Consider the following 17708-nt stretch of genomic DNA (forward strand, 5'->3'; position numbering starts at 1 on the left):
AATTCAAACAATGCAACAGGCTGCAGTATATGACGTTTTTTCGCCACTATTCGCTTAATATTGCACGGACTTTCTTGTCTGATGGCTCGTTACAAAGCTTACATAATTCCCTACAAGGATCTAATAAAATAAAGTTGTTCCTTATTGTTTGAAAGTAGGGGGAAGGGGGGCTAGTTGTACACAAATGTTCATATTTACCCATAACTATTGCTGTAAACAATAATTTGAAATGCTGTGATAAGACAGATTACTAAAGTAGGCCTACAGCTATGGATCTATGCAACTTAAGTAAAATCTTTGTCTCTCGAAGTGCTCTGTTAAAAATTTCCCCAATATAATTTTTGGCACAGGCCTACAAGTTTAGGTCATAAAACTGTAGGGTTGGGCCTAAAATAAACTACAGTAGGCCCTAGAATAACTAGGATTTCTGTGTTATCTAGCCTTTGCATCTCTTCCTGCTCCTTTGAGCCTGGGGGGGGTGGGGGGGGGGGTTCTTCCAATTTTTTGGAACGGGATGCTCCTCAGTAATTCTGACCTCTATATCTGGCTTTGAAAATTTAGGGGGGATCAAGAGACCTCGTCTAGTGGCAAAGTGACCTATCTCTAGACCTAATTTTATATGGTGAAATAATATATAGAACTTAAATTTTTCACAAAACTACCTTTAATTTTGCTCAGACTAGGATATATCATTATGGCAAGCATTACAGTTCAATATAGCTCATCTCTAGACCTGTGTTGTCAAGGACCCATCAATTATTATACCTTATTTGATTATAAGGGCCTGGGTCATCTCTATACTTCTACCCTTCCAGAAGGGACCCATCTATAGACCAAAATTGCCAAAATGAGCCAATCCTGACGAGCACCCCGTATAACCTGTCATAGTAACCCCCCCCCCCCCCCCCCCCCCCCCCCCCCCCCCCCCCCCCCCCCCGGGCCCAAGCCTTTCAGCCTACGCCACAATCATAAGGCCAGTCTAATTTTTTTTTTTTTTTCAGCTAACTGTTCATTGGTTTGGTCAGGCATGTAAATTTAAAGCTATGGGTGGCCTTATGGGTCATTAAGCCTATACTTTGAAGTAACAACTCTCAAAATGTATTGCACAATGATTTATTTTCATGATATTTGTTCTTACATTGAATGTATATATAACATTTATTGTACATCTGTGCATTTATTTATAAATAGTCCCAGCAGTTTAGACAAGTTTTTTTTTTTTCATTGCTGTTTCCAACAGTTTAATGATACTACATTTGGAAATCTACAATACATATTTAGATAAATAGATTAATAACAATACATGTACAAAAATCACATAGATCAGCAGAACTTTAGTTGCACTGACCTTGAAAGTGTGAAACTTAAACTTTAACATGATAGACAGATAGAGCTGAGCAGAAAATATTCTAAAACCGCTCTGTATTATTGCTTGTATTACTGCTACAACAAATATAAAGAAACAGAGACCCTAGCAGATGGACAGACTACATTCTGGCGATCAAAATGATGTATGACAGCACTAGTTTTCTATCAGAACAGGAAAGATAACCCGGGATTAACCATAACTACTTTTGCAACATCCAATTACATTGCTGCTATTCCCGACAAAAAAATGAGATTGTGTACATACTACAATAAACTTATTATGAAATGTGATGCCCTGCTCTCGGCTACGTAAATTTCGTATGTTGTTACAGCCAAATGCAGCACAATGTTGAGGCATTTTAGAAAAAACCATGTCTGAAACCACCTGTTTACGATTACCGCGCCAAGATGGCGGACCTGATGACGTATGTTCGGCCGGTCGATGCGGCATCTAGGCTTTAATATCTGTGATCAACACCAGCAGCCTGAGAACTACAGGACCCGTGGAAGGTGCTCCGAGGGCAGCCCCTCCAAATTATTTCCTTTAACCTCGGAGAGAGAGAGAGAGAGAGAGAGAGATTGAAATAATCTCCATATTTCAGGATGAAACAATGAAAACCCTGGCTCTGCTGTGATATTGTCAAATAAAAACAGGATGAGCGAGAAGACTCCGAAGCGACATCCGTAGAATGAGCAGCTAAAGAAGATTGTGTAAAGACATTATAAGTTTTAACAGAAAAACTGGGCGAGAGAAAACTAGACCGACTCTGTTCCCCACGATAATCTGAGAAACATTAGAAATTCAGGAAAATTATTCAAGACGTGATCGTGAATACAGTACGTATTGAAAAGCTACCGTAATTGACTTGCGTTAATTCGATTTTACGATGGGGTTAGTATTTATAATCGGAACTACATAGCAAATAAGTCTTCCTATATCTCTTGCGCAGCTGGCGTAGGCAGCATCGTGCATCAGACAGCAAGATTGTAGGGTTTAAAATAGAATTAAGGCCAAAGGTAATTCAGCGCTGAAGGGAAATTGACTGAAAAATGTTTGAAAAGGTGTAACAGGAAGAAAAACCTCTCTGTCGCACAATGAGTCATGTGTTAGGAGAGGGTGGAAAAACAGGATGAGTAGAGAGAATATGAAATCAGGAGAGAGAGAGAGAGAGAGAGAGAGAGAGAGAGAGAGAGAGAGAGAGAATTACAACCGTCTAACATCACCTCCAAAAATTGCACCCTCTTCTAAGTTAAAAGGTATTATCTTAATGATAATATACTCGTATAACTGCGTACAGCTATGAACAACCGAACGAGAACTTGTTGCTAATACGATCGAATCCTATAGCAACATAACTTTATTGTATTGATCCGCGTGCGACAGTAATCGAATCCGATAACCACATCCGTTTATTGTATTCATCCGCGTGCGACGGTAATTACTGTATTGATGTTATAAATGTAGCTGATAAGGCAAAATTACGTGCATCAGCAACCTGGATAGAGGTCCCAAGCTTTTGTATGAATCAAAAGCAGCCGTGGTAAAAGAAACTAATAGCATGAAAGAGCTCATTTACTGTTGTTTTCACACCGACAAAGATTAATCAAGTGTAAGGTTCATAATACCCATGAAAAAGAGTGAAAACGAACGGAATCGCTAAATTTACGCTATCTAACCTGAGGGAAAAACTAGCTTCCAATGAGACGTCAAAGTTTGGCCTTAAATTACAACGTAAGACGAACAGTATGACTTCGTTTCATAAGTTAAGCATCTAGATACTCATTATGCTAACTAGGAACAAAAACATTAGCCGAGACCAAGTGATATGGTTGAATCTGGAGCCAAGGAAATAGACAAGCCGGCATCATTGTCTAAGCCACGCCTCCTTACAACAGTGCTGTTTTGACAAGCTTGTGTAAATTGTAATTTAATTGAAAAGTAATAAATTGCATATTTTAAGGTAATTAAATTAACTTTATTAGGCCACATATTAATTTCAGTTGTCACTGTAATTTGATAATACGAATGGTAATTCTTTTGTAACTGTAATTGACATAAGCACAATGTAATTACTGACGGCAATTAGTCTGTTAAACGTATGAAGACGTCATACAAACGAATTCCTTATATCTGACATCTGATTATATGCCAAAAGATACCATTACTGACTATGTTAAATGTCCAACATAGTTGAAAACACGTCTCCTTCAAGACGACAAACGTGGCCTAAGTGAGGAAGAGTTGTTACGTTAGTAACGCTAGCCAATCAGGACAAGAATGAGGTGGATACGGCGACGCAAACCAGTATTAGCCATCAGCTGATTCCAGAGCGTGAATGACTGCCGAGTTAGAATTTATACTACGCTAATATGATGATACATACAATACAATTAATGCTTTTGTCGGACAGAATCTGATCTTCATTCTGTTCGATTACATTCATATTGAATTATACTAAGACCGGATTCTCGTTCGTTTCAATTACACCTGTACTGAATTATCTGTAGTCAGAATGCCTTGAGCCTAAAGCGTTAGCCACTATGAAAATCACTCTACCGATATGTAGTACAGCAAATACTTTTGGCTAGGCTAGGCTACTGTATATGCATACGATATATCATTGTGAACACGAGGCTAGCCATAGTTAATTTATTCGATTTCTGTACATACCTAATTATCGTAAGTCTATATGCGTTGAACAGAGAATTAGTTGATGTTAAAAATTACCCTATCGTATAAGTAGAGGAAAGTAACTTTAAAGACGAAGGATAAGTATTCAACCCTTCAGAACCCGAGAGACCCGAAACCAGATCTGAACGACCAACAATGGCCTAAAAGCTTCTGATGCAAGGAACTGAAGCAGGAAAAACCCAAAGAGGCTCTAAGGACATTGTCCCTCTATAAACTACTACTTATAATAGAAAACCGACCGGAAGAAGCCTGCACTTCTCTTCCTAAACACTATTTAGCCTATTATCCATACTCGTCTATATCTGACCTAAATTTTCATCATCCTGAGAACTTACAAATCGAGGGGAGGGGAAATCTGCTGCCAACACTGCCTCAGTTCTGCCTGCACCGCGACAGGGGGGGGGGGGGGGGGGGGGGGGGGGGGGGGGGGGGGGGGGGGGGGGGGGGGGGGGGGGGGGCGGCAGAACCTACCCACTCGGAGGCTTGCGGTTCTCCATTACCCCCAGCACCCGTTAGGGCTGGTTCTGGAACAGGAATGGGTGCTGAAAAAGAACGATTAGAATTCACTATACTACTAGTACCACTATCTCTATTTTGGTTAAATTATTCGTCAGGCTACAAATATGCTTAACATACTAGATGATAGATGATAACCTGTCTACTAATTTCTTGAATAACTAACTAATGTTTCGTTGTCTCCTGACCAAGACAAACATCTCTGGCTGGTATTGCACTGAACCTTCCTACACGAAATAACGAAAAGAACGTCGATCATGTGTGCGGGTACTCATCCTACGCTTGAAGGGCGTGCAGAGCCGATGAGCACCAACATATCCAGCAGTAGAAGGCTAGATCGTCGAACTGTAAATGAAGCAGAAGCAGAGGCGTTTGGAGACGGCAACGACGTTTATTTCCTAACTTATCCATAGCGAGTACAAAGTAGCTATCCAAAGTGAAACGGGAGAAATCGTAGTTTGTAACCAAAAGGCGAAAACTCTTAGAGTGGGGTCGGGCTAAATGACCAAAAGTTCGCCTGATGTGGGACTGATCGGCACAGCATGGCGAACAAAAAACAATTGAGGAATGAGCCATGAGGAGACAGGCCACTGGTGGCCGGTATTTGCGGCAGCATTGCCAACGGTAACACAGGTAACTCATTTGACTAGATTTTACCTGCAGCGTTGGTAACGCTGACAGTTAAAATTACCCACTTATTGGGTAAATATGTGGGGATATAGTTCGGGCTGGTCAGTGACCAGGGCTAATTCAGGTGTTCAGGGAGTGTATTGCAATATATATATTTACATATTTCTTTGGCTCAGGGCAAGCTGGAGGGTCATTACCACATTTTGTTCTTGCAACTCAACATGCTGGAATTGGATACAAAGCATATTAGCATTCATTCAAGTCTCAAAAAATGCAAAAATAAACCCTATAACAACAAAACAATGACTAATTTTGAAGTTCTTTGTATTTTTCATAGGTATGCAAAGCAAAGCCTTTTATAGAGGCATATGCCTCAGTGTACAATGGAAAGAGCCTGTAAGCACAACGTCCTTCAGGCTATTTTCGTTCCACTGTAACACCTTGCTAAATTCTATTGTACATCATCATGTGCAGACCTCTCTGGCCTTTCTGCCAATATATAATTCATGTATGAACAACAATTGTACCCATAGATATCCATGTATATATGTCTGCAACAAAACACAACCCCTGGCCTGGCCCAGTTTCTCTCTGTTCAGGTAGGATACATGTCTGTCTGCAGCCTCCTGTATAGCCTGTGTTTACCTGTAATACATTATCAGTACCCAGTTACCTGTCTTACTCTCTGGTCCTCACAACTGGTGACCCTGGAGTAATGGTGACACAGCAGTTTAGGCCCAGCCTTTAACAGACTAATTATGGCTGCTTACCTTCAGAGAACCTTTCGCGGACCCAATACGGCACCACAGTTTAGGTCTGAAAGCTCAACCAGGGGGATGCCCGACACCTTCTCGACCCGGTGAACCTGCGGGCCTCATCGGTTCTTCTCCTGGTGCCATTTTGTCAAGTCTCTGAATTTGGTATCTAAATGGAGCTCGATACATGTATGATCATACTTGATGTGTACCAGACTAAAGGCTACAGAAAGACTGTGATCATATTACTGTACTCTTTATAGACTAACTACGAAGCCTGAGGCCATTGATGGCTGTTTCTAGTTGTGCTGCTTTTAGTCACACATACCAGGCTACATAGAAGTCACTCACATTTGAGGTGAATGAAGTGAAGGATTGTTCTTGTTAGACGTCGTTACAGTTCTTTAAGCCGAAGTCATCAAAGTGCATTGTTTAGCCCAAAATTCTCATTAGGAAAACTATATAATCATGTGGCTGTCTCCTTTGCATTGACCAAAAATTCTTTGGTCGTCGTTGTGTTCAAGTAACAAGCAATTGATAAACACTGGCTGTTGCAGTTGAATTTCTATGGTAACACCTTTCAGTGAGTTTGCATTCTCTAAAAATTGATGAATGAGCTTCACTACCTCACTGATCCAGCACCATGCCATCAGACCACGGGCTCATAAATCAGTAAGTCAAAGTGGTCATTATCTAAATTAATTTCCAGGAATCTTTTAAAAGTAACGAAGTACCATTTTAAGAAGACTATGAAGGATTTTTAGCTTTCTGTTGTAGTATACAAATGCAATAAAAATCCTTCATAGTCTTCTTAAAACGGTACTTCATTACTTTTAAAAGATTCCTGGAAATTGTGCCTACATCAAATAACAAACAAACTGACTCCCGAATCTTGGCACCACAAGGCCCAAAACTCCTCAACTGACCACAAAAAATGGGCGAGACAACGAGCTACACCGTTTCAGTAGTTTTTATTCAAAATATTTTTTTTTTCAAAATATTATTTTTCAAAAGGAAAGAAAATGCAGGAAAAAAATATTCAAGAGTATCCATATTTAAAAAATTTGCCCATTCCATACCATTTCATTCTACATGGTCAGAGTACGTATGGCAATGACCAAAACATCTTCAGTGGTACTTTCGTATTCAGTTTTGAGAAGTGACACTTTATTTATGCTCACTCTATTTATCCAGAGCTGAGCATCTCAAAGGTGATCATGATCAAGTATGAAGAGGAGATGACATAAAAGGAACTCTACTTTTCTGCCAATGATCACTCAAGTAACATATTGACTTGATATTTTGGAGAGTCAGCTCATGGTGAGAAAGATTTGCTGCAGTGTTTCTGAATTTCCTTCGTGACCTGGTGGTACTTCTACTATCTTCCAGTTGACCTTCGTGACCTCTGATGGTACTCCAATGCTTCTGGTTGACCTTCAATGACTGCTGGTTTATCTACGTTACCAGAGGGTCACGTAGATGGTGGTACTACAGTGCATCTGGTTGACCCCCATGATTTCTGATAGTTCCTATATGCTTCAGTTTGACTCCTGTAACTTCTAGAGGAACTAGGATATGATGCTTCTGGTTTATCTGTGACCTCTGGTGGTAGCTTCTGGCTGACGTCCGTGATTTCTGATAGTTCCTGCATGCTTCAGATTGACCCCTGTGACTTCTAGAGGAACTATAATGCTTCTTGTTTGTGACCTCTGGTGGAACTACAATGCCTCTGGTTTACATACATGACCTCTTATGGTATGCAGTGCTTAAGAATTTCTCCTGTAACCTCTGGTAAAAACTGTTTTAAGCAGTTGATTTTACTTTAAAAAGCTGTAATTTTTGTTTAATGGTTTTACATGTAGATGGCTTTTGCAGGGACTTCTGATTAGCGTGAAGATTTTCCATCTTAATTTTGCTCATATAATAGATTACTACATGGAAGTGTCCATAATACTGTGCAATGATTGATCCATGTGATTTATTTATGACTACCAAGTGAAAAGTATTTAAAACTGCTTGTGGAATTGTTTAACCCATTGTTTTATATTGAAATTATGGTATAATATATACTAAATCTAGCTATATGGTACTAAAATTGACACATCTAAAATTTAATATCACTGTGTGATCAGTCTTTTCCCCACTTACCTTTATTCCTCAGCCAGCACTGAGCTTTGACTTTTAAGAAACAGACAAGCTAAAATACATAACAGGTTTGTGTCTAGGGTAGGCTACACCTAACTTCATAACTAAACTCTGTAGTAGGCAAATTTTGTCAGCTTTTTTCCAAGCTCTACATTTATGTGAGACTACTTTAAGGTTACAATTTCATACTCGCCACTAGATAAATGATTGTACTCCAGTGTGAGGAAGGCTGTATTTATGAAGTTCAGAATGCATTATCATTTCTGCACATACTGAAACAGATTAGAAATTTGTACTAACATTGAGACTTGCATTTGCTCAAGGAAAAAGAACGTAGGGTTGTCGGGACATGTTTCAGGTATCCAAGAGTAATTGTCACTGGTTTTATCCATTGACATATTTGTGTGCTGTTTGCAGAGTTCTTCGGCACTTGAGTTGAATTACATCAGCCATCAAGTCTGAGCCGTCCTGATTTAAGCTACCTTTGGCTTGGCTTTTCTATATTCTCATGTGTTTTTTTGCATTCCTTGGCTTGACTTTTCTCTCTTTTTGTTTTAATATACAACACAAGGTTATTAATGCCACTGTTACTCCACATAACTTTTATATAAATTTTCATATAAATAATTTAAAAATCTATGCACACATCTAAAAGATATAAAAAAAACAACTTCTGTACAATATATTTACAGAGATCACCTCTCACGTCCACGTTCCCATGGGTAAAAGGTATTCTTTGGTTCCGACGCCGGGCTTAAGTACTTCATACTCCAAAAAGCGTAATGGGAATTCTACCAGATGACCCTGTCGAAGAAAGTGCCAATGTCATATGAAAATGATGGGCAGAATAAGTTTGTAGTTATTACATAAACCATATTATATCCAGACTTGCTGGCCCCAGAATGATAAATTATCATCCCAGAAAAAATTTTGGAATACTCTACAGTACAACCTCAATTTATCAAGACATCAGAAAGTGACAAGTGCTAACAGCCATTCCACTTAATTCCTAACCTAAACAAACTGTATTTGACACTTGTCATTCAATGTAGGAGGTCTCTTTAAAGACATATGACCCCTAAAATAGTAACCAAGCAAAAATAATGATGATAATGCAACAGATGAGTACAGAATCCGGTTAAGTTGATGTCTATTAAGCTGAGGTGTTATATACCTTGTAAGAGTCTATTACTGTCAAGTTTTGACAAGTTCAATGGTTTGTTTTGCTTTTTTTTTTTCTATCTTGTGGTGATGGTATGTGGATCATCAATTAGAAAGTTGCATTGTGCTGCGAGTTGTCTCGTCATTCAAGTTTGAGTTTCTGCAGCTTTGTTTTGAGTTTTAGTTTAGTTTTGGTGATTGGTGTTGGCTGCGTATTACGGTTGGGTGGTGTCAGGTCGTTGTATTGTCATTCAGTGTTGGTATAAGTAATTCCTCGTAGGTGAGCAGTCTGTTCGGGATCGTTCGTTATGAACGAAAATTACATTGGAGATATTTGTTTCTCTCTAACCTTTTAGTTTTGTTTACTAAGTTTGGTGACTTATTTTCATTTATATTTTCTGTTGGGCCTCATTTTCCACACATTATTCATTTTGCTTTGAGTAAATTACTAACTTTAGGCTGAAGAGTACTTTTCAAAACAAAACAAAAGACGTAGGTTATAATACACTGCCGAGAGGGGCAGGAGATTTTGGAGGGAAGATCGAGCTGGAAGAGGGATCTCGATAGATGTGATTCTGAGGCCCTCCCTTGGCTAAGAGTAGTTTAAGAATATTACAGACTAGTCCAAGCCAACCTGGAGTATGAGTCATCATTCGGCCTAACAGCAGTGCAGATAAGCCCTCCTTTGTCATTTACTATTAGAACAATTTTATCTAATAGCCTAGTAGGTAGGCCAATGTAGGTGAACCGAGGTGTGAGGTAAGGCTAGCCTAGATTTAATAAGTACATACTTCATTTTCTATCCCTGCCAAGTTTTTTGTGCAGTGGTCTAGGTTGAACCTACTCGTGTTCCCTTAGGCTAGTTTATTTGATACCTAAAATCTTCATGGTAGTGTTACTACTGTATTGAATTAAATTACGTTTGATTTTGAAACAATGAAATATTTCCTTTTGTTATAAATGAGTCTAGGCTCAGCCAGTATCATTTACCTAAGTTCTAAGACAGGTTGCGTTGCTCTAATTCTTTCTTTTGCAGCTTGGGTGAGAAGAATTGGCCTTATCCAAGTGTAAAGTGTCCTGAGTTATCTTATTTCTCTTTTAAGGTAAGGCTAGTGAATATTTAAAGTATAGTTTTGTGTTATCCGAACTCAGTGCACTTGATTCTTCTGAGTATAGAAACTGTGTAACACCTATCTATTAAATTTACAGTCCACTAACCATAATTTATCAAATTCCCACACAATTACACTTCAAATACTGTACTTCTGTAGTAAGTATTGTCATGAATCATACAAAACTATAATTTTTAGCATTTGCAGTTAATATTGCATTCATAACTGGGACTTGCTATCAGTTTTTAGACATCATGTTCTGTACTAAAACTTTAACATTAATCACAAGGATTTGCTAGCAAATGTTTAATGTAACAATGATTATACATGGCAGGTTTTTACTAAAAGGTTGTAGCAAGCCAAGAAGAAAAATGGCACTTAACCCCAAAAGAAGTATCAGAATAATAGTCTTGTAGAAGGCAGAGCACAAGAATTGTTTAACACAAAGCAAGGACCGAACTCGTAAACTTGGCAATGAAAGAAAAGAAATGGCCAACATTTTAAACTGAACAAGGATTTTCCAAATGATTGGAAGCAGCCATTCAAGTTTGCCTTACCTTCACATCCTTCAGTTTTCTCAGGGCCTCCGATGGATTCAAGTCTGCCATAGAAGCCGAGTTTCTTAACCTGTTTACATCCTCAAATGTCTTGGCACTATCACAGGGATAGCATGAGAACACCTGCAAGAAGAGAAATGTTAGCGTACATTGGAACAGAGTAAAAACAAGTAATATTCTGTTAATTAAGGCAGTTTATAATTTTTATTATGGAGTGCTTGTTTGTGCTGAGGAATAAACAAGTGGCTATTGAAACCCTTCTTCCAGTGTGATATGCAGATTTTTAAATTTTTATTATACCACAATATGCAACATCAATCTTGTACAATACTCCTCAAGTTTTGACAAGGCCTGTAGGACTGCATTTTTCATATACAACCTGCATGCATGTTAGGATTGCATTTTTCGTATACAACCTGCATGCATGTTATAAGTTAACAGATATTTATGTTGAATTGGAGTTTTCTCTTTAATCTTTGTGTACTTAAGGTTAACGTTTAGATGACACATGATGCAATTGAGTGAAACCTGCACACAAAACACTAATTACATCTAATAAGTGATCTCTTCTTTCTGCATTTCCTTTTAACTTCAGTAACTTTTTTCAAATGAACACCATATTCTCTGGAAGATTGAATTTCAGGTCAATGGGGGCTTGTTCTATATGAATAAGGTTCATCTTCTGAATAATAATATAAGAATAATAAAACTGTGATAAGAAATTTAACAAAAAGTATTTCTAAGAACGACTGACAACAAAATTTAATCCTCATACAGAAACTGCTCAGAATCACTACCTCCTCAAATATTTTCGTATTTTTGGCAGCGGTACTGGACCATGTCTTCATGAACAAATCCTCCGAAACAGGGTCAGTTATGGTGGCTATCGCAGCCTCGTCATCCTCCGAAATCCCAAGGTGCTCGCAAAACAAGTACCGCCGTAAGCTTCCGGCTAAGATGCCACTCTCGTAAGGCTTTCCATCCATGATGCCTTGTTCAAATTCTTCATCCTGGAAAGATCAGTTGCTGGTGGGGAAACTTCTCTTGTAAAATTAAGATGAGTTCACTTCAGAATATATTGAGTGTAAGGGTAAAGAAGCAGCAGGCAGCTTTTATTATTGATGGTAGTTTTCAAGTATAGGCATTCCTTATTAACAGCTTTGATAGTTTTAAGTCAAGACTTTCCAGAAAGGGTGTTGGCTTGAAATGAGTTCTCCCAACTTCTATCTTGTGGACTTTTTGGAACACTTTTTGTCTTATTTTATAATTAATCAGTGAATACATTACATACATCACTGTACAGTACCGTTCTTACCCTCTTTTTATTCTTTTTTATTCAAAATATTCCATTACCTTCACTGAAGACAAAAATCTCTCAAAATACAATGAAATAATTTACTTCCTCGGCATTAGTCACAGCACATATCTTATGTTCACCAACATACTGCATTGTATACTGACCTCCATCAACAGACAGACTTCTGAGTCCCTGTTGCCAATCATGCTGCGATCATTGATATTTGCAGAGCCAGCTATCACATACTGGTCATCGATGATCATCAGTTTCGAATGGATGTAGATGAGCTCTGACACAGGACGCCCGTGAAGCTCTTCGTGGTTACGCAAGGAGCAGAACGACACATACTTCCTCCAGTCTGTCACTCCTTGGTCCTTCAGGCACTGTAGTAAACTGGTTTTGCCTCTGTTTTGGGGTAAAAAATGTAAATATACTAAGGGGAAACTACAGGAGTGAAAGATCCTTATAAATATAAACCTACGTACATCAAAATATGTACAATAAGTTCCTGCATTTTATGCAAACAACATGGACACAAATATTAATTTACAGAGGAAAACAAAATGCCAAAGACTGACATGAAACAGAAATAATACAAACCGGTGAATTGAGATGTAACATCACCAGGATTCAGACTAGGAAAGAAAGATTACTTTGATAAAGGCATTTCATCTCAAACTGTAGAATCAAGAGTGAATGAACTGTGTACGAGAGGCCCCATAGTTGCTTTATGTAAATGTCCACTAAACTGTTACCAAGAAGATAATTAATCTTAATCTTTAGGTTTGAATTTGATTATAAAATTTCAGCCAAAAACCAAGCACTCGAACCTAGAAGGTCAATCAGGGCTGAAAGGGAAGTTGAAAGTAAAATGGTTTTAAAAGAGTAACAGGAGGAAGAATTTAAGTTAGAAGAAAGAGAATATGAATGAAGATACTGTGCAAGGAATAAAAGGGGTTGCAGCTGGGGCTGAAGGGATACTGCAAAGAACCCTATCTAATGCCTACAATGGTGCACTGATGGCAATACTCCCCTATAGAGTAAAACTATGGAATCCAGAGTGAACTGTGTACAGGAGGGTCCATCTGATGGTTTTGCATAAACACCCACTAAACTGTTATAAAAAACAGCAATTCAGAACACTTGCCTGCATATGCTGACGTAGTTCCAGTAGACAATGTACTGCATGGCCACGCCGCTTGATTTGCCTATCATTCCTTCGAAGGCTGGTAAGAGTGGAAGAAGTATGTAGACGCGAAAAACTTCGTTATTGCTGAAAACAAAAAAACGTCAATATTACCGTATGGAACTTTTGTTTGGTTAATAGATCACGACAGAAATACGAGGGCTTTCAAAAGGGACCTCGAAGCCTAGACAACTTCATTAACGATGAAATTAAGCTGGACTACCATAGTCTTTCTTTCTTTAAATCTTCAGCTGAATACCCTTTTGGACAGACCACACCCGTGGAAATGCTTACCAGTGAGCCTGCACTATACGTTCCACTATCTCCTGAGCGATGGAATTGTTCACTTCTTTGGCTTCGCCCATATTGGCACAAGTTATGAAAAACTGATTCTCGATGTAGATGTAATGCTTTGCTTGGCGTATGAGGTCCGTGTAGGCATTGAGAATACTAAATTCACTCTCCTCCAATCCGGCACTCCATCTGCCTACACTTCGCAATACCTGAGAAGAAAGAAAATACAGTAGTGGGGCATTTTAAATGATAATGGAATGCAACACAAAATCTTGGCCAAAGGCCATGTTCTGGGATTTATGAAATCATTCAACGCTGAAAGGGAAAAATATGAAAGGAGATACAGTAAAAGAAATAAAGAATTGCAGCTGGGGGCTGAAGGGAGGCTCCAAAGAGCCTTAAAATAAAGATCCAGTTCAAAATATCCCAAGCAGCAAACACAATAATAATAATTTCAACCCATCACTTGGGAAACACACTGACGTACTACAGATCTCACCTGGCACTTGACTTTGTGTTTTGGCACAAGATGGGATGGCACAAAGCTTGCCTTGTCGTAAGTCCTTGGCAGTAAATAGGGGTAGTAACGATCAGGTTTGGCCTGAAAAAAAAAAAAGATTAAAAGGTGTTTACCAATTGATTCACCTATTCTGCACACACAATACTGTACATACAGTGTATTGCTTGTTAGGATGGAAAAACATACAGTACTATACTGATTTTATGTCATAATATGCTTAAATATACATGGAGAGTACAGTAACCAGCTTACAAACAATTCAACATACAAACGACCCTTGCCTATTCATGGTTCTGGATTTGTGGTTTCACCCATACATGGATTTTTCTGTGGAACGTACAGTGGAACCTCTACATACGAAAGTCCCTACGTACGAAAAATTCAGGTTACGAAAGCAAAGACGAAGATTTTTTTGCTTCTGTATACGAAAATAATTCAGGTTGCGAAAGGGTAAAGTCCGAGATTCGCCCGGGCCGCCGAGAACAATTTTAAAATTGGCGTGCCGCCAACTCGATAGACTCACCACCATCCTCCCACTCTCCCATTGGTTCCTGATGCTAGTCACTGCCGTAAGAACCTGCTCTCCTATTGGTCAGCATGTGTCCCATCATGCCTCTATGTAAAGGCGTTCCTTGACCATTTTTTGCGGCAGCATTATCGGAAACATCTCTGGAATTCGTTCGTTCACATATATTTAGTTTGTTAATGTAAATTCGTGTTAGTGATTTCGCTTTCGTTGTACTGTAAGTTACTTTATCGTGTTGTGTGTGAACTTAATGACTTACGTTATTAGCCATGGGTCCCAAGAATGTTGCTGAAGTTCACAGAAAGAAGAGCATGTTTTCTATGGAGACGAAGATGGAGATAATCAAGAAATGTTAATGTTTTCTGCCATTTGTTAATGTGTTTCGTAAAGTTTAGTGTTAATGTTTTCTGCAATTTTTTGATGTTTCGTAAAGTTAAGTGTTCATGTTTTCTGCCGTTTGTCTTCCCCCTCTGTCGCCACTTTCGGACATCACCTCACTCGAAAGGTAAGGTTCCACATTTTACTACATACGTACATACATGTACACACACACTATTTCTTGTACCTGGTACACTAATACACTTTATTTACAGGTACAGTAACAGTTAAGTATTGAATGGTCTAAATTGTTGTATTTCATTGTTTATTGGTCAATTTAGCTTTACTATAAAATTTACTGTGGTGTTTTTGTAGGGCTTGGAACGAATTAGGCAATTTACATGTAAAACGTAGTTCTACATACAAAAAAATCAGGTTACGAAGGCCGCTTCAGAATGGATTAATTTCGTAACCTGAGGCACTACTGTATATACATATTACAGTAGTTCCCCTGTATTCGCGAGGGATGTGTACCAGACGCCCCCGGGAATAGTTAGAATTCTCGAATAGTTGGAACCCCTATAAAAACGCTGAAACCGGCCTATTTGGTGGGTAAAACTCAAGAAGAACCCACAAAAAATTTATATACCTAGATATTTTAATAGCTTTACCACAAAAAGTGCATTTTATGATGAAATTGATAAAAAAAAAGCAGGAATTTCTGGATATTTCTCATAAAAAAACCACGAATAGGCAAATTTCCCTCGAATAATGGGTAGATATGGTCTTGAGAGAAATCTGCGAATGCGGGGGCCCACTGTATTCGCAGAAAATTCACCTGTTAGCGAAATATTTCAGAGAAATGACAATTTGTCCAAAATTGCATTTTTCCTAACTATACAAACCTGAGGTCCTTTTACAATAGGAAGGTTACTAGCGGCAGCTGGATAGGTCGTAAGCTTTCGAACAAGGGGTTCAGTAGTTAACTGCTTGTCTGACAGGCGCGCGCGCGACTGGGAGGTAAACAATCACTTTTGCTTTTGGCCCAAGCAAAAACTACAGAGTGAGGGGTGGCATGAGGTGGGACTGTGTAAAAGGACCTCAGGTTTGTATAGTTAGGAAAAATGCAATTTTGGACAAATTGTCATTTGTTCCGACACGGCATACAAACCTTCGGTCCTTTTACAATAGGAAGACTCACTTCTTGGTGGGAGGAATCTGAGTCTTTTGTGAACAGACTGGTGTTCGCCCAACCTTGGAATGCCTCCCTGGTCGTAAGAGCGAGGGAGGGATCCAAGCCTCTGTCCGATTGATCGGGGTGTGCACCGCAGGATCAATGGTCAGACCTCTGGACCAAGTACTAAGAGAGAGGCAAGCGTGTCTCTTCGTACCAGCAATGTAAGAACTTGTTCCTGTACAGGAGCAAATATAAAGTCATGGGTTTGTCTCTTGTTGGCATCCACTTCCCCCCCCCTGTAGGAGGAAGTGGTGGATATTCTGCTCCTATCCCTAGTGAAAGGGATAGAATGGGGCTCTGTCATATAGCTCACCTGCATCTCGTCCTCATCCAGCGTAGTGACGACCGTGACCCTTTGCCCACAGGTAGAGGAGGAGGAAAAGATGGGAAGAGAAGCCAGTCACTCACTCATTCTCACATCCATCTGCACAGTCACACCAGGAATCAATGCTGTTCAGCCTGCGAGGGTCTGGGTTAGCTACACAACTTGTTGAGCAGCCACCATGGGTCCCAAGGAAAAGGTATCAAAGGACCTGTGGGCAATATCCCGAAGGTAGAAGGAGGTGAAGGTAGTCTGGTTAGCCCAGACACCTGCCTTCAGGACCTGCGCCACGGAGAAGTTCTTACAAAACGCCAACGAGGGGCCAATACTTCTGACTTCGTGAGCTCTCAGACGGGACGTACAGATGTCGTCACTACCATCAGCCTCATACGCCCTCCTGATGACCTCACGCAGCCAGAAAGAAAGAGTGTTCTTGGACACTTCTTTCTTGGTTACCCCGGTGCTAACGAAGAGGCGTCGACACTCAGGCCTGAGGTGCCGAGTTCTCTTCAGATAGCGCCGTAGCGCCCTCACAGGACAAAGCAGCATCTCATCCGCATCATTATCGGTGAAGTCCATTAGGGAAGGGATCGTGAAAGACTCGAACCTGTCGTCAGGGACCGAAGGTTTCTGAGTCTTCGCAATGAAGTTCGGGACGAAATCGAGCGTCACAGATCCCCATCCCCTGGAGTGTCGTACATCGAAGGAAAGACCATGAAGTTCCCCTGCTCTCTTCGCCGATGCCAGGGCCAGCAAGAAGAGGGTCTTGAGGGTCAGATCCCTGTCTCACGACTCTCGGAGTGGCTCGAAGGGTCTTCGAGTCAAACTCCTCAGGACGAGAGTCACATCCCACGCAGGGGGCCTGAGTTCCCTGGGTGGGCAAGACCTTTCGAAGCTCCTCATGAGCAAGGAGATCTCGAACGAGTTCGAGATATCCAATCCCCTCAGTTTCAGGACTAGTGCCAGGGCGGCTCTATATCCTTTGACTGTGGGGACTGAGAGGAGCTTCTCTCGGCGAAGAAAAACGAGGAAATCCGCTACCTGCTGAAGAGTGGCTCTGAGAGGAGATATA

General features: G+C 39.9%; 1 protein-coding gene across 8 annotated transcripts in view; it reads right to left on the reverse strand.

Annotated features, from left to right (window-relative positions):
* Positions 1 to 8693: 8693 nt before the first annotated feature.
* LOC135199512 (phospholipase D1-like) overlaps positions 8694 to 17708 on the reverse strand; it is a 93048-nt gene continuing 84033 nt past the window's right edge. For all 8 annotated transcript variants that reach the window (XM_064227626.1, XM_064227631.1, XM_064227628.1 and 5 more), the window contains 7 exons: positions 14213 to 14314; positions 13714 to 13922; positions 13381 to 13506; positions 12398 to 12638; positions 11734 to 11946; positions 10937 to 11059; positions 8694 to 8910 (listed from right to left, as the gene is read on the reverse strand). In XM_064227626.1, coding sequence (XP_064083696.1) covers positions 8809 to 8910; positions 10937 to 11059; positions 11734 to 11946; positions 12398 to 12638; positions 13381 to 13506; positions 13714 to 13922; positions 14213 to 14314 — 1116 coding nt within the window. In that variant the 3' untranslated portion in view covers positions 8694 to 8808. The remainder of the gene's footprint in view (positions 8911 to 10936; positions 11060 to 11733; positions 11947 to 12397; positions 12639 to 13380; positions 13507 to 13713; positions 13923 to 14212; positions 14315 to 17708) is intronic.

Source organism: Macrobrachium nipponense, chromosome 25 (genome assembly GCF_015104395.2).
Source record: "Macrobrachium nipponense isolate FS-2020 chromosome 25, ASM1510439v2, whole genome shotgun sequence".
NCBI lineage: Eukaryota > Metazoa > Arthropoda > Malacostraca > Decapoda > Palaemonidae > Macrobrachium > Macrobrachium nipponense.